Here is a 23561-nt window from a genome sequence, read left to right on the forward strand (position 1 = left end):
ACCCACAAAGCGACGATCACCCCGTGGGCAAAACTCCACGAGTGCATGACGTTAAGCGGGCCCCCTTCACATCGCAAACCCTCACTCGCGCGCTTCTAACCTTCTCCACGCCATCCTTGACGATGCTCCCGAGGGTGTTCTTATATAAAGAACAGCTCCAACCCGACTGAGGACTTCACTGTCCAAGAGATTGCAGTTCTTTGAGTGTCATCCACAACATCACCATGTATCGGATCTGGAACATCTACGGTACGATCTCTGCTCTCTGAGTGTGGATTTGTAGCTGACATATACAGCACTCGCCGCCATCGGCACGATCGGCGGCATGCTCTTCGGTTTCGACATTAGCTCCATGAGCGCCTGGATCGGCTCCGACAAATATCTCGACTACTTCAACAGCCCAGGCTCAACTGAGCAAGGCGGCATCACAGCCTCCATGTCAGCAGGATCATTCGTCGGCGCCCTCGCCGCAGGAGGTATTGCCGATAAGCTTGGTCGACGAAAGGCTCTCATGATCGCTTGTCTGTTCTGGATTGCGGGTGCTGTTCTTCAGTGTTCTGCACAGAATGTGGCACACCTTATCGTTGGCCGTGTTGTGAGCGGCGTGGCTGTTGGTATTACGAGTTCGCAGGTCCTTGTTTACCTTGCGGAACTTGCGCCTTCTGACATCAGAGGGAGGATTGTTGGAATTCAGCAGTGGTCTATTGAATGGGGTGAGTTTCACAGCATTCTATGGAAAAGTTCTGTGCTAATGTGTATCAGGTATCTTGATCATGTATCTCATCTCTTACGGATGCTCCGTTGGAGTTGAGGGACCAGCTGCCTTCCGCATCGCATGGGGAGTCCAAGCTGTGCCAGGCTTCGTCCTCCTGGCTGGCCTGTTCTTCTTTCCCGAGTCGCCTCGATGGCTTGCTCAGCACGATCGTTGGGAAGAAGCGCATTACAACCTCGCCCACCTCCACGCTGGCGGCGACCTTGATAGTCCAGTTGTGATCGCCGAGATGGAAGAAGTCCGCGAAGCTGTACGCATCGCTCGTGAGTCCAAGGGTATCGGCTATCTCGGCCTCTTTGCGCCTGGAGTCTGGAAACGCACTGTTGTTGGTGTGAGCGTCCAGATCTGGCAGCAACTTCTGTAAGTGTACCCCTGAAACCCGTGGGAATAGCTACTAATACGACCAGGGGCGGAAATGTCATGCTCTACTATCTCGTCTACATCTTCAACATGGCTGGAATGACTGGAAACACCGCTCTCACATCCTCCATCATCCAATACGTCATTTTCCTCGTAACAACCGGCATTGTTCTTCCGTACATCGATCGTCTCGGCCGCCGACCTCTCCTCATCAGCGGAGCCCTGATCTGCGGTGTTCTTCACTTCACCAGTGGGGCTGTCATGGCTGTTCATGGGTACCCCGTTGATGGTATCGAAGGTAACGACATCCTTACTTGGGCCATTTCAGGAGCTCCCGCCAAAGCAGTCATCGCCCTGGCATACATCTTTGTGGGCATCTACGGTCTTACCTGGGCACCTGTTGCATGGATTTACGCCAGTGAAGTCTTCCCCCTAAAGTACCGAGCCAAGGGTGTTGGCCTCGCCGCCTCTGGTAACTGGATGTAAGTCCTTCCCCCCACTACCAGACCAACAACATGTACTGACATATGAACTCACAGCTTCAACTTGGCACTCGCCTTCTTTGTCCCACCGTCGTTCACAAACATCCAGTGGCAGACATACATGATCTTCGGAACATTCTGTATCGCCATGACGTTCCACGCATTCTTCACTTATCCCGAGACAGCACGCAAGACCCTTGAGGAAGTTGATGTTTTGTTTGAGAGTAACGTTCCTGCTTGGCGAAGTGCAAAGGCTAGTGGCGGGTTTGGTGAGAAGGTTCAGGAGGCGAAGCGAACTGGTGGTCTGAAAGGGGAGCTTGAGGAGAGGGAGACGACTCATGCTGAGACTGCGTAACATTGATGTTGATGATTTGTTATAGTGTAGTGTTTGAGTTTCAAAGTTTGGACATACCCATGTACCCAATGATATGGTGTTGTATTGTTTGCTACTAAACCTTCCATGCAGGTGTCCACTTGAACTCTGTCGGATGACTGGTCTCGCTCATCAATTGCTTAACCAATCCCGTCCAGGTGTCACACAACTAGGTTTCGTCGACAGTGATCACGTGTTGGCAGAAAGACTCATGGTCTTCGTATTATCCTAAGTGCTAAACACCGTACCTATTTGTCACACTGTCGGGTTCATCTTGGAGATATCCAATAATTACTTGCCCTAACCAAGCGATCTATCCGCCTTTGCCCAACCTTGTGTAATGGTTCAAGCTCGCAAAGTGTCTAATCGTTTCAAGGATGCTGGATGCCACACGCGATATCTTCGTTAAATGTGTTCCACAAAACCTTTGGGATAGGCATTCCCGCGTTCTGTAACACACAGCATCAAACAGTATGATACACATCCTCAAAGAAGACGGCCCGTATCGGAAATATACACGGAAGCTGAGGTCAAACTTCATTTCTTTGCCCTGTTGCCCCGCAATCTGTGAAAGCAGTGTGCATCCAGCGGGTATAGAAGCATCCCATCCATATGTATCATTGCACCGAATGCAGAGTTTTTATCGAGTTCGCTCATACATGTAAGTAATTGGCCTTAAGCTTTTACGGCATCAAACAAATTGCGGTGAGTCACTGGTTGTGAGGCTTAATTTCCTATCACGTGCGTTCCTTGGTGTGACAACCAAAGAGTTGTGTAACTATTCACATTGGTGCCTATGATTCACAGTTTCCCTTACATCAACTACATCAACTCTGTTTCTTGAAATCTTGCACTCCTGCCTCTCTCTAACTTTTCACTGTACCTGTGAATCGCCGACACTTTGACTCTTACTGAGACTTTTCTTACAGCATATCACTAAACCTTTTGTGCTCCTCATCTGCCAATCCTATTGCCTTTGAGTTCCTGAGCCTCATTTTTACCAAACTCTAGTGCCGCAATCTCAAATCGCTCGAGGTATAAAGTAGCAGCCCTGTCTTCTCCTCTCCTTGACTTGCGCTAAACTTCTCTTCCCAGACATCCAACTTGCCAACTCTTTTCTTACTCTTTCACGTCTTGCAGCACCGAACCGCGAGAATGCCGCGACCCAAAACCGACCAGGAGATCCAGGTGGGCTGGGGTGACTTGCAATGGAAATTCATGAACTGGTTCAACACTAATACGGCGGCCATTGATCGATGCTACTGGCCGGGTGCTGATTGGGACGCGTTCGACCAGTTGGTCGCCAAGGATTTCCCCCAAAAAGAGCATCAAGAGGCTTTCCGCGTCTGGTCTGACGAGTGGTTGGACCGCCACACTCAGAGGATGACTTACAAGATGGAAGCCAAGGAATTCATTGCTCAAGTCATGGCGACCAATTTCACGAACAACCAAGCCGTTAGCGAGCTTTTGAAGACTATCGCTTTGTACAACATGCCTTGGGTTCCTATCGGTACAAACCAGTTTGAAGGTGTCAAATCCTATTACGCGTTCAAGCCCAGTGTCGACTTTCTTAAACCGGAGCGCGTAGAGCATGGACCAGATGTCGTTGGCAAGTACATGCTTACCATGAAGGCCAAGCCCAAGACTAGTGCCGCGTCTGGTACCACGTCTGGTCTGACACCTGCTTCACCTTCCAGCAACGTGTTCAATCCCAGCACCGGGTCAACCTCTGTTGGCGAATCCGCCTATCCACGCGCACGCTCTTCTACCACTTCTAATGCTTCCCCCGCCAAAGAGAATCCCGAAAAAGCTCCTGATAAGGATGAATATTTTGTATTCGCTCAGATCGGAACTCTCCATGTCTATGGGGCGGACTATATACCAGCAGTTCCGGGTAACATGAAAAGAATCAACCAAGGTCCCTGGTGGTCAAACGGATTTGCCGTTGTTGTTGAGCTCAACAACAAAGGCGGGCATGGAGCAGTCTACATCGTGTACAATCATGCTCCTCTGAAAACGAAAGAAACGTTTCCAGAGTACGCTGGCCCATCTGAAGGAGATGAAACGGCTTTCGAAGGGGCAGCCGCATACCATGAGCCTGGGAAGGTTCACCCAAGTGTCAAGACGAAATTCAAGGTCGCCAGGATTGCGGACTCAATTGTGCGCCTCGGGAATCTTCAGAACAATTTCCAATTCAATGTCCCCACCAGCAACTATTACACACAGTTTTCTACCACCAAGATTGTGACTGACAAGAATGGAAAGAGGTCCATCCTTCACGCCAAAGATCCACCAAAGCCGCCATCAAACGCAGGGAGCCCTACTCCAAAGCCGCCTCTCAACACTGGGAGTCCTGCTCAAAGACGGCCTCCAAACACTGGGAGCCCTACTCGACGACAGCCCCCACCCACTGAGAGCCCTACTCGGCGTGGTTTTGGTTGGTGAATCGACTGGAGAAGGTTTAATGGCGATAGATGGTTGGAATATCTCGGACTGGTAGATCGATGGACAGTCATTTCACTCTTTTGTCTTTCTTAGTACTTCGGCAGGGACTAACCCACAAAAACCAAAAACCAAAACCTCAGCTATCATTTTCACCTTTATTATTTTAATAAGAACCATTTACTTTCAGTGGCTAAAATTATGTTCCCATTCATAAAGTGAGCTTAGTAACTTGAAGTTCTTAATCACCATCATGTACCCCTGAAAGCCAAGTCCATGTTGGTCTCAACCAAACAACATCCCAAGAAATGTATACACCATGGGGAAAAAAGCAAGGTGACAGAACAGGAGTTAAGAAGCTTCACGTCAGGAGACTAGTAGGGCACTTCTGGTGAATTGAGAAAGAACCAGAACTTAAATACAGCTATTCATCTCTCGCGGTACATGGAGTCCACACAATGAATCTGGAAGATCGAGACCATGTTAATCTCATGGAGCGAAACAAAGTCTTACTGAAAATGACTGTGTTGTTGTTATCACTATCTTACATGTGTGAGAGGCCTACTTCATTTTGCTTTTTGGAGCTTACCAATTTCTAGCACTTATGTAAAATACAAAGGGGATGTCTTTTCGCAAGGCCAATATCATCATCATTGGAGATGCTGGGTCTCGGCTCACATCATTCAACAAGAGAAGTCTCTCGCGTTGGTCCAGAACTATGGGGTATCTCCTTGCACTTGCTGAAGGAGGCTTCTTTCGGCGGCGCTCTCTTTCAACCCAAGAATGGGAGGCAAAGGCCGCACAGTAACTGAGGAAAAGGGTCTCGATGACAACCCAAAGAGCACGTGCTGTCAAAGACTGACCTTGATAGTTTTGGCCTTTGCTTCAGAAAATCGGGTGAGACGTAGTAAAAGACTGTCGTTATCGTTAAAAAGACAATGTTCGACTTAAGTCTAGCTTCAGGCCGAGTTCGACTTCGCTTGCCTTGTTTCTTCTTGCTAGACTTCTCTGGCCAACCTGGAAGAATCCAGAACGCTTATAGACAGTTTATTCTATCTTTGTGCAAGAAATCTTGCTGTTAACCCTCCGTAAGCCCCATGAACAGAAGACAGTCAGGCTGTGTCCTGTGAATTACAGCAACATCATAATTTCTGTAGCATGCAGGAGTCATGAAGAATAAAAGACTAGATCTTACGATAAGGAATAATTGTATAAATAGATCATGTTCATTCTCTGAGTATTTATCTAATGGTATACTGAGTGACTGTAGGCAACAAAGCCAATTAATGGTCGAGATTAGCAACTGACTCAGTGAAGCCCTCCTTGGAGAGCAAGGAAACGCAAAGCCTGAATGAGGATGCCAAATATAAAACATATACCTTCAAGCTTAGAATAACTTACCTAGGTATTTATAACATTTAGGATCAAGTTCAAGAGTTTCATGCCCCACCTAGGCTCCCAAGTTGGGGCAATATGTTCTTGTCCATTTCGCATGTCCTAACACATGAAATGGCTGGAATGACTCCCTCTACGAGTGTACCGCCGATAGTGGACGCAACAATGATTTGAATAAGTTCTGCATGATTTAGTCTTCGTCGCTAGTAGCCTCAACGACACGAACCCCCCCTCCCTTCTTAGCTGACTCAATCTCCCTCTTCTGTTGCTGCTGCTGTCTCTTGCCCACCTCATTCACCAGACCCTTCAGATAGACCTCGGCCTGCACAGTAGCGCTGTACGCAGCTGGCGTCCAATTCCATATGTTTCGCTTATGTATATCCGCGCCCGCCGCCAGCAGCGTTCGCAGCACTAACAGGTTGCCGTTCCCACTCGCAAAATGCAACGCCGTATTCCCTTCAACGTCCGCGCGGCGGACTGCATCGTAAGGTCCGCCGGGGACAAACGTAAGGAGGAGTTGGACGATAGTGTCGTGTCCGCCAAGGCTAGCTTCCATCACAGCATCACGACCTCGGATGTCGCGGCGAAGTATACATGTTTTATCGTGTTCGCAGAGGAGTTGTACAACCTCGGTATGGCCTTCGGCTGAGGCGAGCATAAGTGCTGTTTGATGGGTCTCGTTGAGTGCAGGGACTGGATCTTCGTGACCAAGCTGCAAGAGGACTTCGCAGACTTCGCGATGGCCTAGTGAGGCTGCTAGGTGCATGTTCGAATTGGAGAGACCGGATGGTGAAGAGTCGGGGTTGAGGAGGAGAGTGGGATGTGACTTCAGAATTCGGCGGAGGAGTGTCGCATCATTGGCATGAATTGCCCGGCGAACGCGAATAGAGGGCTCAATCCTACTGGCGATTAGTCTTGGGCATGATAATCTCGAGTTGACGCTCTCACATAATGGGGGACGGCGGGTCATGACGGTTGCGATTCGGGCGAAAGAAACATGCCGCGCAATCGCGAAACAAAGGAAAGTCGAATAGAACAAAAGAAACGAAAGGCAATTTGCAAGCTACAGATGGATAATGTTAATGACACTTTAGAGAAAGGAAACGCTAAACGAGGCCGTCGTTAAAGGAGTGCAATAAAAGAGGGGAAGGGAATGGAAGCAAGGCAGGCAAGCAACAGAGTTGCCGTAGGTTGACGATAAGATTCCAAGAAAGCTTAACTTGAGGAAATGCTGCGCCCGCTTGCATCAAGCAGCTCCTCATGAAACAGGCGGCGCGGACCCCACATTTCGCTGACATCCACTAATTCTACCTTTAGTTACCTAGCTTACCCGCTGCTTGCTACACGAGCCCAAGAGAACTCGAGAAGAGTGCATTAGAGCAGCTTACAATAAGTAATTTTACCTGGTTTTACTTAGACTCAAGATATAAGCCAGCAAGTAACTATTTACAGCAAAAGTATTGGCCATCATGGTTTGTTGTTAGTATCATGAAACCGCCATCGAAGCTGAATCAAGACCCACTGTTCTAAGCGCTGTCATGGTCTTTTGCTTGTGACGATGGAGCTTCATCGACGTCAGATTTACCCTAGGTATACATTGAGGCGACTCCTGTTTATTAAAATGGCATTGCATCGAAATATTTTGTTTATATGGAACTTGTAGCGTCCCTCTGCAGATATGCCCCTGAAATATCCCCAGAGGCATTTCTGTAGTGTTTTCACTTTACATAAGGTTTTCACACGCTAATCGCCCCAGCCCTTGAGTTCAAGAGCTAGGGGAAGAAAGAAAACTTAGGATCTAGATCCTAAATGACAAAAAGACTTAGGTAATATAGCCTAAGTTTAGGATAACTTCTGCTAAGTTTACTTTAACACCCTACAGTAAGGCTCGCTGTTTTCTTGCCCCTTGAAGGAAGGGATACTGCCAAAGAGTAAGCCGGGTCTGTCTCAGTGAATGGTTTGTTTGTTTCAAGCTTCTACTGGCCGACTCACTGAACCGTCACGTCCCGCGCTCCTGTAAAAGCATCATCCCATTCACAATCTCACCAGCGCCCAGCGACAAAACACGAGTATCCCATCGTTTGGTAACGAGACCACTCAATCACATGAATATATACCACTTTCTGCCTGCCGTTCTTATCAAACGGGCTTGATCACCCGGCGAAGCACGCCCGGTTAGCTCAATCGGTAGAGCGTGAGACTCTTAAGAGTTCACAATCTCAAGGTTGCGGGTTCGACCCCCGCATCGGGCTGTTCCTATACATTACATATTCATGATTGAGATGTGCTTTCTTTTTTGTAATTTTTGTCAATTTCTAACTGCCATCTGATTATGGCAGTGTAGATACACGCGGTGTTTTGAGATGAGTTTTGGTGAATGGGTCATTTTTACAGACAAGCCAGAAGTGGCTCGGTATTAATGTAAATATGGTATTGCAGCTAAGATCGAGTAAAATATCAATAAACCCCTTCCTTTATTAACCCTCATTAAGAAACCTGATAGAAACCGTCTAGTTCAGCTCATGAGCCTTCTTAATAGCCTTGTTCTTGCCCGTATCCAATACGACAGCAGGATCCTCCTCATCACCCTTCCTAGAGACCTCGTTGCCATTCTTCGTTGTAATTGTCGTACTGGTCTCAACGTTAGCAAACAATCTCATCAGCAATAGAGAAACTCACTCTTCAGCCTTGACATCCAAGACCTTGCCCTCGGGCTGTCCCTGTCCCCAATTCCAGCTCACAGTCTCACCCTTCTTGGGTCCTTTCTTTGCGCCAGAGTCATCACCACCCTCACCATCATCTTGTTCCTCTTCAGCATCTTCCTCCTTCTTTGAGGATCCATTGGACTTCTTGGACTGGCCATTGGACTGTTTCTTTTGTCCCTGCTTCTTCTGTTCATCGCCATCTTCGTCCTCCTCCTCCTCCTCCTCCTCCTCCTCCTCCTCCTCCTCATCGTTGGACTTTGTAGACTCTCCCTTGCCAGTCTCGCGCTTCTTGTTCGAACCGGTCTGGCTTCGAGTCGCTCTTCGCTTCTCGCCGGTTTGCTTATCATCATCATCGCCCTCTTCTTCCTCGGCTTCCTCAGCGTCGTCGTTGGCCTCTTCCTTGTCCTCTTTCTCTTCTTTTTTCTCACTGCCGTTCTCCCTGCCTTGAGCTTTGAGGAAATCGTGGCCCCAGTTCTTGAGTGACGCGTAGGACTTGGTCTTCTTGACCTCCTCGGGGGACTTGTCGTTGTTTGCCTTGGTCTCTTGAGCGAGATGTCGCTTACTGTGGGATGTTAACATCCAATTGGCCAGCAGTGCATCTGATATCAGTCGCAATCGACGTGAGAGACTTACCAGTAAGAAACAACCTTGCGCATGTGCTGGACTTGCTCATCGGTGTACTTCTCAGGTTCCTTCTTGGGGTTCTCCTTCAAGATCTCAACAATCTTGCGACCGCTGTCATGTCCAACAGTCTCTCCATTCTCATCCTCCTTTGGCCAACCAGCACTGTTGGAATCGTCTGACTTGAGCCAATCCTCGAGCTCTGAGGCCGTCATGTTGACGACCTCGTTGAACTCTTGGATAACTTCATCATTGCCCTTCATGATTGCGGTCTTGTTTACAGCTGTGTGATGGAAATATGTGTGATATCGAGAGTTTTGAGTAAACACGATCAATTAATGGGAAAATTACGGATTTGTTTAAATCATCACCCAGGTTTTGTTATTGCTTTTGGTCTCAGCCGTGTCGTCATTCCAGCCATCTCTTAATCGTAGCGTCATAGAAAAAAAAGGTACAAACAATACGTCGCAAATAGCTTACGGTGATCGATTCAGTTTAATCAAAAAGCAAATTGACTCTGACGTTTAAGTGCGTGCATGGTCTCAGCTGAACAAGGTTGGACCGATCTGATGCGGTCGTCCAAGGAACGCGATCCGATCTGCTGAATGAGCGCATCATTTCCGGCGATCGATGGTTGCTTGGCTGGGAAGTGGGCCAGGAACGGAAGTGAGATGGATCAATCATTTTTGGCCAAGCTTGGTAGGGGTTAATTGGACTAAGGGGAATAATGATGATGGGAGGGAGGGAGGTAAAGGGATGAGTTCTGTACAACTGGTTGTTTTGGGTGCTCTTCTTGTTGGCCTGCAGTGGAGGGAGCCATGAGCTGAATCAAGTTGTTAAGGCATTTTCATGACTCACAATATTCCGAGTCACCATATGGATAATGATCAGATTATGAATACTCAATTTCTATCATCATGGTTAAAATCAAGCAATTACCCCTGACTGGTATCGATATACCAAGATAGGTACCAATGTTGAATTAGCCTCTTCTGAGTTTCTTCTCATCTTTCACGGGCAAGATGAAGGAAAGTAACTACAGTCCTTGTTACTGTACCTTAGTATCTAAGCTCCGATATTGCGTGCCAACCTCGTAAGCAATTACAGTTCGAGTAACAAAATTGAAGAACTTATAGATATTGGTCTCTCAAAATCAAGGTCTACCACGCTCTTCTCGTGAAATACTTCCACAATGAATTCACGGCAGTTGCATTCGAGCTTCAGAGCTAAGACCTGAATTGATGATGCAATCGTCAAAACAGCTCCAGATTCCCCTCGCTAAACCCAAAAGAGCAATCAAAGTCCCCACCGCGGGGTTGTTCGGCTGCGGGAGCGGGGCCATATTTCGCCGGGGTCGCAATCTGAGGCCGATTCAGGAGCAGACCATTTCGACATTCACACCTTGACTCTTTTTTTGTGACTCAGATTGAAAAAACATCCCACACACCAGGTACGCGATAGCCTTCCTATTTCGATCATCCCTCTACAAGAAAATTGCGTTGTTCTGTGCGTTTTCTCTCTTTTATGTTTTCATGCGCGTCAATTGAATCCTCATTGAGCCTTTTCACCCGCCGCACGCTTCTCCGCCACTCGCACTCAACTTTTGCAATTCGATCGCAACATCAAAAGCAAATAGCTAATCCTTTTCGAAACTTCAGAATCGACAGCTTAAGAACCGTCGCCATCATGTCTGACTATCCCCACATTCTCCTTCGCGCTGAGGAGAAGCCTCTCGAGCACCGATCTTTCTCCCCCGCAATTATCAAGACACTCGTTGATGCTGGATACCCCATTTCCGTCGAGCGATCGTCTACCGACCCCAAGTTCAAGCGTATCTTTGAGGACTCAGAATATGAGGCTGCTGGTGCTCGTCTTGTCGATACGGGTGTCTGGCCCAACGCTGAGCCTGGAACAATCATTCTCGGCCTAAAAGAGCTACCTTCTGAGGACTTCCCGCTCAAGAATGACCACATTGTACGCTGAGTGTTTTGAACGAAGGCATGCTACTTGCTGACTTAGACTTAGACATTTGCACATTGTTACAAGGTAGATGCTTTGCAACTCAAGCGAAATCTCATCTAACACTCCATCTCAGAACCAAGGCGGGTGGGAGCAGGTCCTCGGTCGCTGGGCACGCGGTGGCAGCCGGCTTTACGACCTCGAGTTTCTTGTGGACGAACAAGGTCGGCGTGTTTCTGCGTAAGTTTCTCTCCAAATTAAAGCTCGAGATGTGTCTATTTCGCCCCTTTTTGGAAGATGTTGAAGTTGAGGCGGCTTCGCGCCCCCACCCCACCCCACAACCAACGTACTTAGAGCTTCGAGCTTCAACAGACAGGTTCTTATGACTAGGCCAGAAGTCACCCTCTGAGAAGCGTTGTTCTTGCGATCCTAGCTTTAGCGACCACAAAGGAGCTGAGCATACACGATCCCCCAGGTGGAGCTCGGAGTTTGAGCTTTATGATAGAGTCTCAAAGCATGGGCGGCTAAGTAGTATCTTCTGGAGATCCCGATCGGAGCCTGAGTTCTCCAGGGCTTCGCTGGTGATTGATTGAGGTGGTATGAGCTTTGCAAATAGGCTCTTACACCATTCATCTACCAAGTTCAGGGTTCACGAGGGTTCACTCCGGTTTCCTGCTATCGAGGCCAAGCGGTATCTATGCTACACCTCAAGTGAGGTCTTGGGAAGGATGACAGTTTAGCTGTGGCCTTCCCAGTTGGCTTCATGCAGCCTGAATAACAACTCTGACGAGTGTTGGTTACGCGGGTTCTGCAGGTGCTTCAACCATTGACAACTGAACTTCTCAGCGGAGCAAACACCAAATCGTCTCTGTCTCACTTGCTAACTCCTCTCCAGATTTGGGTACCACGCGGGCTTCGCCGGTGCTGCGCTCGGAATCAAGACACTCGCTCACCAGCTGCAGGGCTCGTCCTCTAAACTTCCTTCTGTCGAGACATTCACTGATGGCCGCGGATATTACTTGAACGAAGATGAGCTCGTCAACCAGATTCGTGAGGATCTCGCTAAGGCTGAAAAGGCTCTCGGACGTAAGCCCACTGCTCTCGTCCTTGGTGCTCTTGGACGATGTGGTAAGGGTGCCGTGGACCTTTTCCTGAAGGCCGGCATGCCTGATGACAACATTACCCGCTGGGACTTGAACGAGACTAAGGACCGTGATGGTAAGTTATACATGTGCTTATGTGTGTGCTTTCGATGATGGAAACTAACATCTTCAGGCCCTTACGAGGAGATCGCCAAGGCTGATGTCTTCCTCAACGCCATCTACCTCTCCAAGCCCATTCCCCCTTTCATCAACCAAGAACTCCTTGCCAAGCAAGGTCGCAACCTCGCTGTTGTCATCGACGTTTCTTGTGACACCACAAACCCTCACAACCCTATCCCCATCTACTCCATCAACACCACCTTTGAGGACCCAACCGTCCCCGTTGAGATCAAGGACGATCAGAACAACCTCCCCCTATCCGTCATCAGCATTGATCACCTCCCTTCCATGCTTCCCCGCGAGGCTAGTGAGGCCTTTAGTGAGGGTCTCAAGGAGTCTCTGCTCACACTCAAGGATCGCGAGACTTCGCGGGTGTGGACTGATGCTGAGAAGCTCTTCCATGAGAAGGTTGCCCTGTTGCCCGAGGAGTTGAGAACCAAGAGTGTTTAAAAGTGCTATTTATGTTGTAGTTGAGTTGGCTACATAGACCGCAATAGAAGGAAGGCTAAAAGAACAGCCTGATTGGCATATTTCGACACTTGCTTTGAGGGTGAACGCTGAGTTGGGGTGCTTCTTGCTCAACAGATGATGTTTACAGACATAAACCTACAGGGTAAGTACGACACAAAGTAGAAAATACCATTATGCCAAAACGGAAGGTACCTTCACATCAAGGAAGGCAGGTATCTCAGGTTTTACCTCTTTACACACAAAGGTTCTTCCAACAACCTACGTCAGTCAACAATTGAATCGAAGTCAAGACATTAAACGAGCCATCACTTACTTAACTCAACCATCTCGTACAACTCCCTTAAGCAAGGCTATCTTTCTTGACCCGAGTCTCTCACCACAACCCTTGCAATTCAACTAGACGCATTTGCATTACTTCCGAAGTATACGATTGCGAAGCTGAAAAGTCGGACAACAGAAAACTGGACACCCGCGCTCAATCAAAGTGTCAAACAAGGAGCTGATTGGTAGATTCTTCTTGGTGGAAAGTATTCTGAGCAAGGGTATCTGCAACATAGGCATAACTTTGCTGGCGGTGAAGTACAGAGCTGGTCCTGAGGACCTATATGGGCCAAAAATTAGCGTGACGCTACTTTGACCGAATTCGCTGAGTTTCTCACCAGGTCATTGGAGCTTCTGATAATCGTCATCTTCAACGTCTGTGTATTATATCGAAACGGTCTGATAGCCACGATGGCCCCCTCAGACAATAATGATACGGCCATTGAGTCCATTGAGGGTGATGAAGCCTCCGAGGTGACTCATTCATAGCCTGGATTTATGCAATCACCACAGGTGGCCCAGTCACATCGAACTGGGGGACGACCTCCAGCTCCAGCTCAGGTTCAACATGCTCAGATGGTTCAGCATCAGTCTCCGTATCCTCAGATGCCGCAATCTTCGCACATGGCTCAACATCATTATATGGGATATCCTCATCCTCATCAGGTTACGCATTCATCTTATATGTATCACTCGTCGCACCAGACACCTCAGTCTCCGAATCAAATACCACAGGGTCCTCACAGTCAGATGGCACAGTCTCCGAATCAGATAACACAGAGTCCTCATCCTCAAATGCCGCTTATCCCATACATGGCATACCCTCACTGTGCTCTTCAACCGGGGTATGCTCCTACCCAAAGCCCCCTTTTCACACCCCAGGGAACTCCTATCATGGCACCCCAGCAATCTCCTCTCTTTACACCACTAGCCACACCAACTCCAACCCTTGGACCTCAATCCGCCGCTACCACCCCAGCTCCCTCGTCAGTTGCTTTTGCTTGGAACCCGTCACCTCAATACGTCTCCTCAACTCCCGTACCGTACCCCGCAGCATCTACCCCAGCACCCGAATATTCCTCCAGAGGCCAAGTAACAGATGACATGGGACCTCCGCCCAAGAAGAAGAGAACACCGAAGCCAAAGCCGTTGTCAGAACGTGAAATGCTACGAGCTACACCGATTGTACTACGAAAGCAGGCTAGTCATTCGAAGAGAAAGAAGGACGAAGTTGTCACGTGGATGCGTAATACTTTAGTTAAGCGGAGGGGAAAAAAGGTGCGGCCTACTGCGGTGGATGCGGAGAAAAAGTTTCAGATTCCGAGGAGGACTATCTCTAGGTGGAAGAAAGCCGAGTAAGTGAAGCTCTAGATTGTGATGTGATGAAGCTGAGAGTTTTACAGGTTAGGCCTTGGGCCAATTCCGAGATGATAACGCATGAAGACGTAACGAAGGCTGCAGAGAGATGGAAGTTGAGAAGTTGAATAGAAAATTAATAATTATATTTTCATTACATCAGATTTAAGACCAGTTTTCGCTGGGAACCCTGTTCATTGTCTTGTCCGCTTACAAAATCTGCCCAAGGTTGAAGTGAAATCTACAGTGTTTACGTCACCTATGTCCGATAACCCCGCCAAAACCTCCCTTAATAACAACCCGTAAGCACCCAATACTTACAAGCAATTCATCCAACTTATTCTCAATTTACAAGCCGAAATGTCTTCCCTCGCGAAAACAATCGTAGCAACCGGTGTTTCATCCGGCATCGTAAGCCCTCAAGCCCCAGCGCTTTGTAAGACAGACTCTGACATCTACAGGGCTTCGAAGCAGTCAAACAGCTCCTCAGCCAGAGCCAACCATACAGAGTCATCCTCGGCGCTCGCAACACTAAAAATGCACAGAAAGCTTACGGTGAGCTTAAGTTCGACCGTGAATCTCATGGAGTCACTGTTCTTCCACTGGAGTTGAATGATTTGAAGGGCGTAAAGTCTTTTGCGGAACAGACGCTTGATAAGATTGGCAAAGAGAAGATTGATTACTTGCTGCTTAATGCTGGACTGGGAGGTGTCGCTGCGGAGGGCCCGGGACCGCATGGGTCGAAGTGGTGTGAATCCCATGTTGTAAATCATCTCTGTGAGTTCGTTCGATGAGTTGAGTAGGATATGAGGTACTGATTGATCGTAGCGCAGCATTATCTCGTCCATCTCTTGAGGGAGAAGTTGGTCGAGTCCAAGTCGAGGATCGTGTTTGTTTCGTCCGGCGCTATTCGACGAGTCTCTGATCCCAGTAAGTCAAAACACCTAAGCTCAAGTCTCATGTTCTGACCTCCCACAGGTGTACTTGACACAGAACTCAAAGCCGGATCTGGTGCCTCCGCCAGCACGACATACTGCAACACCAAATTCACCGGCCTTTTGGGCGCACAGTGGTGGCGTCGCCAACTCGCCGGTACCAACGACGTGGTCGCTGTTTCACCAGGTCTCATCCCTGGGACAGGTCTCGCGAACCGTATGGGCATCAAAGCTGAAATGGCTGACGCGAAGTCGATCCCCGAGGGTAAGCCGTGTGCCATTGTGCTGGGACGTGTAACTGATTGTGTGATAGGTGCACAAAGTGTCCTTGCGGCTATGACGCGAAGTGACTTCCCTGAGGATCGTGATCGGATCTTCTTGACGAGTTGGGGTTAGTGGTGGGAGAAGAGTGTTATTGAAAATTCGACGGACAAAGAGTTGCAGGATAAGTGGTGTCCCAGTAAGGAGGACATTGAGCGCCAGGCTGATATTCTATCCTGAGGGTTGAGCATTAGACAACTTTAAATCGGCGACGTTTTGGCTCGGATGAGATTCAAGCCAGCCACAAGCGACCGGTAGAACTCCCAAATTTCGGAGGAGGGATGAAAGCTTAGGATCTCTAAGCTTAGTGCCTTTATTCTAAGTGATCAAGAGAAATTGTAGGAGTTTAGGTGAATTAAGGAAGCCTTTAGACCAGTTGCGTCCAACATCACGGAGAATCAATCAGGATTTCCTCCCATAGCGCCCATTTTTATTGAAGTTTTGTATCTAGTTTTTATCTTTTTTTTTCCTCTAAGAGGAATACATAAGTTATAACCTTTTTTTGTCTTTTATCTTTTCCCCCTTTTTTTATCTTTTTATCTTTTTCCCTTTTTTTTTCTTTTCCCCTTTTCTCAAGATAGTACTTATCATTTTCCTCCATCTGAAGTCCCCCCACTCACCAACCATCATCTGCGAGCAATCTCACTGTACCTGCCCCTGCCCCGATTCCCTGCCATCCTCCTCCTCTTCTCCTCCTCCTCCTCCTCCTTCTTCTTCTCCTCTATCGCTTTCGCCTCGTTCCTCGCCTGCATGTCCTTTGCCATAATATGACAATACTTGGAGCAAAGAACTTCCGCACAAGAATGGGGTATCTCCTTGCGCTTATTGAAGAAGTCTTTTTTGGCGGCGCTCTCCTTCAAACCATCATGCAGTTCGGTGTCGTTCAATGGCTCCCTGTATCTGAGAAGCACTTTGCACATCCAACAGCCACCAATTCTTTTGATCTCCCCATTCTTCGCGATGAGGAAGGGTCGGCTAATGTGCTCGGAGCAGTCTCTACGAGGCCCCTTTTTCCATAAGCTAAGTGCTTGCAGCTTTTGAGGGGCAGGAGGCTCTTGCGCATCGGGCCTATTGATAGCATGGGTAGCCAAATAGACCCGGCCCTGCATTTGAATGACGTCTTGTTTGGTTCTGATCTGGAGTTTCTTATTCAACTCAGGGTTCTTCGTGTAGGACGCGAGCTTTTCATCGGTAACCTCGATTCCCTTATCGGCCTCGTCAATTTTAGAGAGACATTGCAAATCCTTTGCCCAATCCTTCATGTCGGCGTCGCCAACGTGAAGGTTGCGTGCTCTCAATCGGTCTTCGTTGTACGGAGGTAAAGAGCTTATGCGTTCTCGTGTAGGCCCAATAGTGGTCGAGTCGTGGAGGATCTGGGGTTTATTATCTTTCCAACATAGACCTATGCAGATACTGTAGATCATTGGAACGTTGTCATCGAGTAGGTTTTGCTTTCTTTTCTCGGTTTCCGGCGTCAGCTGAAGGGTTTTTGTTTCTACTGCGGTGAAGCTGAAACCGGCTTCTTCGTACGACGCTTCAATGTCCTCCTCTATGGCGTCTGGTCATTGGTTAGCGGATGTAAGGTCTAAGTATGATTGTGACAACTTACTAAGGATTTCTTGAATTTTGAGCTTGTCGTTTTTGGGGTTTTCGATTTCCTTGCGCCTCTCCTTGGTGTTCAAGACACACCACAAGCGGATGCAGCGAAGATCGACCGTCGGAACTATGGTAGGGACAGTGGGCTTCTCTTTCCCAGCCTCATCAGCATTCTTGCTCTTACCCTTTTCCTTTTCCTTTTTAGTTGGGACACCACCTTCCTTTTCCCAAACAGATTCAGTCAGGCTTCTGACACGATTTTGCATGGAGACTGCTGTTTCTCGGACCGTTCTGGCCAGATCATGCAGGTTGTGTGGTGTCCCTTTCGTTCCTAACAAGGGGTTCTCCAGATCCAGCCAGGCTTCAGCCTCTAGGTAATCCGGTGACTGCTGGAACCTGTAAACCACATTCAAGCTCAAGGAAGCTGTATGCGACAACATTGACAGAAAGTCTTTACATCCAAAGGGCTTCCAGCAATCAGTCATATCAGTCCAGCAACTCGTCTTTTGGAAAGCAACTGCTTCAGCCTTTGCATCATGAAGCAGACGGAGGACGGTAGCCAAGGCTTTTGTGAAATAGTTGCAACCACGAATATTGACGGGTCCCCTTAGTGTTTGAATAGCAGGCCATTGAGCCACATAGTACCGACCGTCTACCACAGGTACCTTATAGCCAGACTGTTCACACATGACTGCTTGAGGATACCAGTATCAGCCTGTGGATGATAAAACTTGTAGAAAATATACTAAACTTACCTAAGTATTTTCTTCACTTAGGACAATTGTCCTAAGCTTAGATGTACAGTGTCTGGGATAACCTACATCTAAGTCAGCCGATTAAGATCACTCTTGAATAGTGCCACTGTCTATGACCTACTACAAGCTAGACCAAAGTTGAATCAGAGAAAGGGGAAGTTGTTGGTATCGAATTCTTTGCATTGGTATCAAATAATAGAAGGCAGCATGACATAGGCCTTATATGACCGGAGTAATCTTGATGTTGGTTACTATGGTCTGCTGAGAACCCCCTCGATTATTTGAGCGTCCGGATGATCAAGGGCTTCACTTCTTCCTTCGCTTGCTCGTTACGATGAGCAACTATGTCTGTCGCTAAGTCCTTTGTTTCACTGGACAACGGCTACTGTGAAGATACCCAGCCGCCGACAGATGAGTAACATGACTTGCGTGGTGGCTACATTGCCTCTCAATCTCTATCGGTCCTTCCCGGACTATATGTTGTACAGTAACTGCATCTCAATGGTGATTTTACACAAACTCGGCCTCGTATCTTCTCTATCATTTGTCTATGGTGAAGGACATGAATATATCTCGGCCGTATCATAACAGGCTTCGGTATGTGATACTGTTGTCAATCTTTCATTAAGATTCCAGTTTCCCAATAGGTATTTCGTTTGTGAAAACTTCCAAAAACTTTGCTTCCCTAGTCTTGCTGTGAGTATTGCAGCGCAAATGTTGCGCTATCACAGAATCAAGTGGCAGATTTAGCAAACGAATGAATTCGGTGGCGCGTAACGAAGCTTTGCTCGCTATTATCGGCCGTAATACGTCTCACAGCCGTCGCTGTCCGACTTCTGCGGGATAATCATCGTGAAAGCCCTATTAGAGAGAATTGCGATGTTTGAGGAGCATTATACTTCCTTTCTCACTCTACCAAGAGATTTGCCACTGAAACAATGAGACGCTCAACACCAATTGTATCTAAAGATTTCCATTATCTGTAATGAACGGATATGGGTTCTCTGGTATATGTAGAATGAACAGACCATCAGGCAAGGTCCATTACTGTTTGAACTCCCGTTGATAGAAAATATTCGTGACCAAGAGCTTTGACAATATGCACAAGCACGCCGAGCTTTCATGTCACGTTAACCCAATGGAAGCCTGGGAAGGTTGTGTTTCCAGGCGCCCGTGAATAGTGAATCAATCAATGGTGCACTTTCGCGAAGTTTGCATACCTCCAGTTGTGCTATGGTTTTTAGAGGCTACAAACGCGAGGTAATAAAGATTTGTGGCACGAATACTTAAAGGGACCTGGTGTTATACCATTTTCACGGTCACACACCACATGCGGGAAAATGTGTTGTCTTCCCCGAGCCGGTTTCAGTGGCAAGGCACGTGGGATAATGTTACCATCGATTAAGCATACAAAATTATATCACGGCTTGTCACATGAAGGCGGGCCGTTGTCTCATTACACAACCACCCGGAGGTTTATTACATGACTGGCAGGTTACAACCTCTGAAAAGGGATATTTTTGCCGTTCGGTATAACATGGAGTCTTTTCTTTCCCTACGTAGCAACTCCAAACTTGCAGGCTCGCTTGATGATATCATTGAGGTTTCTGATGGTTTAGCAAATTCGGACTCTCCATCAGTACCTTGCCAAATTTGCCGTGACGAGCTTCGCAGAAATGTTTGTGGTATCTGGTTCAGCGCTCGAGCAGTACATACTACAGCCTTTCAAGCTCCTAAACATTCGTTGGCGTGACATGCTACCAGTGCGATCGATGAATATAGCCCTTGAAGGAATCGGATCATGATGTGTGAGTTAGATCAGAGCTTAGGGAGCAGGTGAAGGAGACAGCTAGCTAGTTTAAAGACAATGAAAATATTTATGATACCCAATGAATCAATTCCACATTCTATACAACTAGGCACTTCCTTTATTACCTCTAGAGCATATGATAAGCGGCTTATACCGATATATTATCAATAACAGAAGTAAATCTGGTTGAGCTTCAAGTCAGAAGTTTCTTATTCCCCATTGGCGACCGCTATTAAGATTAGCTGCTTTTTTTCTATCTCAGAATCAATTGGCCAAAAGGTATAATAAGACATGCATACTTAGCCAAATACTTTTCTCACTTAGAGAAGAAATCCTACGCTTTCCTGCCTCCCCGAATGTTGAAGCTCTATACCTAGCTTGCAGTAAAAGAGTCAATAGACCATAGCGAATAAACCTTTATCTCCTAAAATTGTGAGATAGAATAGTATTAAATGATGCCGGATGAATGTCATGTCACTTCCTTTCCTTGAAGTTCATTGATAGAGGAGAAAAGTCAGCCCAGCAGGCAGATCCCACTCTCATGCTTGGAGAGATAGACGCTGAGTACCGACTGTCCTTCCTCAAGAGGCTTTCCTCGAATCAAGCAAGAATATTCTAACGGCAGTACGACGTGTTGCTGTTGATCCAGACTTGTAGACTAGCCAAGGCTTAGGCTTCAACGGGAAAGCCTAACTTATCATTGAGGATTGCGAGACACACAACCACCCTGCTTCAGAAAATGAACTCGCGAGTGTGATCGTCGCATATATCAGTGTCCTGAGACGATAGAAATTCGGAGGGAATGATATATCACAAATATCGACGGGATTTGCGCAACGTTTCTTGAGTTCGTATTGTGGTAGTTGTTCTGCTCCATCCCATTTCATCTCTCCCCTATGTCCGGACCATGAACAGTCCGCCTCTTCATCTTGGACACTGATGATACACTTGCACATTCCCGTCAAGAGACCAATGGCGACGTTCCATTCATTCTTCTGTCACTGGCAGCTGTGAGCTATGAACCACACTGCCCGGCACAGTGGCAGCCGAACCGCGACCCATGCATGGCCAATCAATGGAATTATTAGTTGAACTAAGGCCATAATGGAGGCTATTCAGAGTGAATCATCGCTGAACAGCTGCGATTGTTAGAACCAATCTCAGGAGCAGTGGCAATTTCACAGAGCTATAAAGCTACGAGCTTCTCCCTCTATCCCAAATCTTTCATCCTTACCCTTCAACCTTTTCACACCTGACATCGCATCAGAACAACCTCACTCAACTACAACAACAAACAACAAACACTATCTACCTAACTCGGTCATCTCTTCCCTCAGAGGCATCTATCATCATGAAGCTCATCGGTCCTCGTAAGTCCACCACCACCACCACCACCACCCCCAACACCATGACCTCTCTGACCATCTCAGTTCTCTTCCTTCTCGGCCTCGTCACCGCTGGAGTTGTCCGCACTCCCACTGAGACTGCCACCCTCACCACTGAGGCTACTATTCCCGCTGAGGCCGCTACCCTCATCACCGAGACCACCACACCTGTCGAGGTTACTACTCCCGTCGCTACCCCCGACGCCTTCGTCGCCAAGGGTGAGAACTTGGCCTCTTGCAACATCCAGTGCGCCTTCTGGTACCAGAAGTGCTACTACCGCCCCTGGGGCTACACCTGCGATGACAACGGTCTGTTCCGTCGTCGCGGATGGAACCCTGACTGTGAAAAGAACTGCTGGTGCAACTGTGATTCCAAGTCATCGTGACAAGATCACTGGGGTTGCATCCGGATCGGAATGATGAACGGACCAGGGCGAAGGTTGATGGATACGAAAGGAAGAAATGGTGGTTGACTCAATGTTCACCCTGTCTGTGGGCTCGAGAATAATGTTTTGTTTTGATATGTAGTCGCTCTGTTGAGCTAGACTTTTGATCAGCGGTGGCTTAGGCCCGCTAGCTAGAGAGAATGTGAACTCCTTTCGTCCGAAACTCGATGCTAAACTGTAAGATGTTGCTTGTGACTGTGATTGTTGTGACGACGTAAAGGACCCAGTCTTCAGAAGCGAGCACTGCCGTTGAACCTCCCCTCATCAGAGCCAATATGTAGCCCCCGACAAAGAGCTCTGGACTACAGGTGAGGAGGTCTGTAACATGGGTTGCAAAATAAAAGTTCTCCAGAACTGCGATGTGTTTGTGAAGTAGTATTGTCCAATCTGGCCAGTGTTCACCACGGATCTCTGTTCTGGTCCATTCAACAGAGCATTCTATGACGAGTCACTAGTTCAACATGTGCTGGATCTGAAAGCCATTTATTCTTGTATGTTTCTATCTATCAGTCCTTTCTATTATAATCCTTCGCAAAGAAAACACAGATGCCCTCTTGATATCGATATCGCAAAAGATCAAGTACTTTTCGTTCAACCTCACTTCTCGGCATCGGCATCGCTCTGCGACGTACCCGGCACCGTCGTCATCGCATCGTTGAACACAGGGCCAGGGTGGCTGATGCACAAGAAGAACACCGCAATAACAATAAGGCTGACCAGAGTTAGTAAGTATCATCAACAGAGGCACTTACAACTTACACTCCCTCGAGACCAATGAACAACCCCTCATCCGTGATGAGGTCTGAGTTTCGATACCCCTTGCTCAACTCATAGCATCGGAATGCACAACGCGCGAGAATGAGAACAACGGCAGCGCTTAAGAATCCGAAGAAGATTCTCATACGTCTCCCCATGGCGCTGGCATTTCCACTACGAAAGTATCGCCAGAGATAGTCGCCGAGAAGAGCGCAGAAGAGAACGAGGATGACGACTTGGAGGGATAGACCGGCCAAGGCGATGTCGATACCGGTCTGGCTGGAGCCCTGGCTGACTGTTGATAGTGCGCCGCCTGCGGCTTGGAGGACGAGACAGACTAGATCAGCGGGGATGAAGATCCACCAGACGAGTTCGGGTCTGAAGCGTGAGACTTCTGGGGCAAAGTATTTGATACTAAACTGTCAGTAACGCTGCGATATTGGAGCAAGAGGACTTACGTCTTGGAAAGTGTCACGTAAATAGCAGCTGTGTAGAAGACAGGGCCACTCGTGATAAACACAATCTGCACCATGAATCCCCCAAAGTTGAAGGGATTATTGTACATGATAATCCTTCCAATATATCCGATAATCTCAAACAAACAACCAACCATCATGAAGCTCATGTAGAACCACTGCTTCCACTTGATACCCAAAACGAGATGTGTCCCCATGGCGATGGCGTAGAGGATGATGAATGTGATGTTCGCGGCGAGTGAAGGTCGGTATTTGTAGACGCTCCATTCTACAGGACAGAGAGCGAGAGTGCAGTTTGCGTCGGGGCCAAATACGACCAAGTTGTGTGGTAGTGCTTGCGACATGATTGTTTTGTTGATGTTGAAAGGCAGAGGCGTAAGGTAGAGAGAGAGGTGAGGGGTGAAGAGCAGAGATAAGGTTGATGGAAGTCGGCCAGGAGTGGAATAGCCTTTTAGAGTCGGAGGATTGTTTTACTTTATACATCTCACCTCATCCATTTGACCCTGCACGTCAGTGGGACCTTGAGTAGTCAAATCAACTCAAATTGTCTCAACACCGCGTG

The 23561-nt window shown here is 47.8% G+C and overlaps 10 protein-coding genes and 1 non-coding gene; 7 read left to right on the forward strand and 4 right to left on the reverse strand.

Moving 5' to 3' along the window:
• Nucleotides 1-224: 224 nt before the first annotated feature.
• On the forward strand, nt 225-1969 carry FFUJ_08275 (related to monosaccharide transporter; the record flags this gene model as incomplete). XM_023581043.1 has 5 exons in its annotated part: nt 225-249; nt 297-713; nt 763-1132; nt 1180-1614; nt 1672-1969. The coding sequence occupies 5 exons, from the start codon at nt 225-227 to the stop codon at nt 1967-1969; spliced, it is 1545 nt and encodes a 514-aa protein (XP_023433712.1).
• Nucleotides 1970-3142: 1173 nt separating this feature from the next.
• Nucleotides 3143-4432, forward strand: FFUJ_08274 (uncharacterized protein; the record flags this gene model as incomplete). The annotated part of the gene is made up of 1 exon (XM_023581044.1): nt 3143-4432. One exon carries the CDS (start codon nt 3143-3145, stop codon nt 4430-4432), a length of 1290 nt encoding a protein of 429 aa, XP_023433713.1.
• A 1582-nt stretch (nt 4433-6014) lies between these two features.
• FFUJ_08273 (AVO2-like protein) lies at nt 6015-6794 on the reverse strand (the record flags this gene model as incomplete). Its single annotated transcript, XM_023581045.1, has 1 exon — nt 6015-6794. The coding sequence occupies one exon, from the start codon at nt 6792-6794 to the stop codon at nt 6015-6017; it is 780 nt and encodes a 259-aa protein (XP_023433714.1).
• A 1200-nt stretch (nt 6795-7994) lies between these two features.
• On the forward strand, nt 7995-8077 carry tRNA. The gene has a single exon. It is a non-coding gene (tRNA).
• Nucleotides 8078-8334: 257 nt separating this feature from the next.
• On the reverse strand, nt 8335-9413 carry FFUJ_08272 (uncharacterized protein; the record flags this gene model as incomplete). XM_023581046.1 has 3 exons in its annotated part: nt 8335-8455; nt 8504-9091; nt 9163-9413. 3 exons carry the CDS (start codon nt 9411-9413, stop codon nt 8335-8337), a joined length of 960 nt encoding a protein of 319 aa, XP_023433715.1.
• A 1423-nt stretch (nt 9414-10836) lies between these two features.
• Nucleotides 10837-12821, forward strand: FFUJ_08271 (probable saccharopine dehydrogenase (NAD, L-lysine-forming); the record flags this gene model as incomplete). XM_023581047.1 has 5 exons in its annotated part: nt 10837-11124; nt 11176-11196; nt 11246-11349; nt 12005-12327; nt 12385-12821. 5 exons carry the CDS (start codon nt 10837-10839, stop codon nt 12819-12821), a joined length of 1173 nt encoding a protein of 390 aa, XP_023433716.1.
• Nucleotides 12822-13574: 753 nt separating this feature from the next.
• On the forward strand, nt 13575-14522 carry FFUJ_08270 (uncharacterized protein; the record flags this gene model as incomplete). XM_023581048.1 has 2 exons in its annotated part: nt 13575-13637; nt 13677-14522. 2 exons carry the CDS (start codon nt 13575-13577, stop codon nt 14520-14522), a joined length of 909 nt encoding a protein of 302 aa, XP_023433717.1.
• A 357-nt stretch (nt 14523-14879) lies between these two features.
• On the forward strand, nt 14880-15955 carry FFUJ_08269 (uncharacterized protein; the record flags this gene model as incomplete). XM_023581049.1 has 6 exons in its annotated part: nt 14880-14930; nt 14981-15296; nt 15348-15449; nt 15498-15719; nt 15768-15845; nt 15891-15955. The coding sequence occupies 6 exons, from the start codon at nt 14880-14882 to the stop codon at nt 15953-15955; spliced, it is 834 nt and encodes a 277-aa protein (XP_023433718.1).
• A 446-nt stretch (nt 15956-16401) lies between these two features.
• On the reverse strand, nt 16402-18060 carry FFUJ_08268 (uncharacterized protein; the record flags this gene model as incomplete). XM_023581051.1 has 2 exons in its annotated part: nt 16402-17333; nt 17385-18060. 2 exons carry the CDS (start codon nt 18058-18060, stop codon nt 16402-16404), a joined length of 1608 nt encoding a protein of 535 aa, XP_023433719.1.
• Nucleotides 18061-21287: 3227 nt separating this feature from the next.
• FFUJ_08267 (uncharacterized protein) lies at nt 21288-21707 on the forward strand (the record flags this gene model as incomplete). Its single annotated transcript, XM_023581052.1, has 1 exon — nt 21288-21707. The coding sequence occupies one exon, from the start codon at nt 21288-21290 to the stop codon at nt 21705-21707; it is 420 nt and encodes a 139-aa protein (XP_023433720.1).
• A 657-nt stretch (nt 21708-22364) lies between these two features.
• Nucleotides 22365-23343, reverse strand: FFUJ_08266 (related to phospholipid-translocating ATPase; the record flags this gene model as incomplete). XM_023581053.1 has 3 exons in its annotated part: nt 22365-22479; nt 22527-22937; nt 22982-23343. 3 exons carry the CDS (start codon nt 23341-23343, stop codon nt 22365-22367), a joined length of 888 nt encoding a protein of 295 aa, XP_023433721.1.
• Nucleotides 23344-23561: the final 218 nt, after the last annotated feature.

The sequence above is a fragment of the Fusarium fujikuroi genome, chromosome FFUJ_chr07 (genome assembly GCF_900079805.1).
Source record: "Fusarium fujikuroi IMI 58289 draft genome, chromosome FFUJ_chr07".
In the NCBI taxonomy this organism is placed as follows: domain Eukaryota; kingdom Fungi; phylum Ascomycota; class Sordariomycetes; order Hypocreales; family Nectriaceae; genus Fusarium; species Fusarium fujikuroi.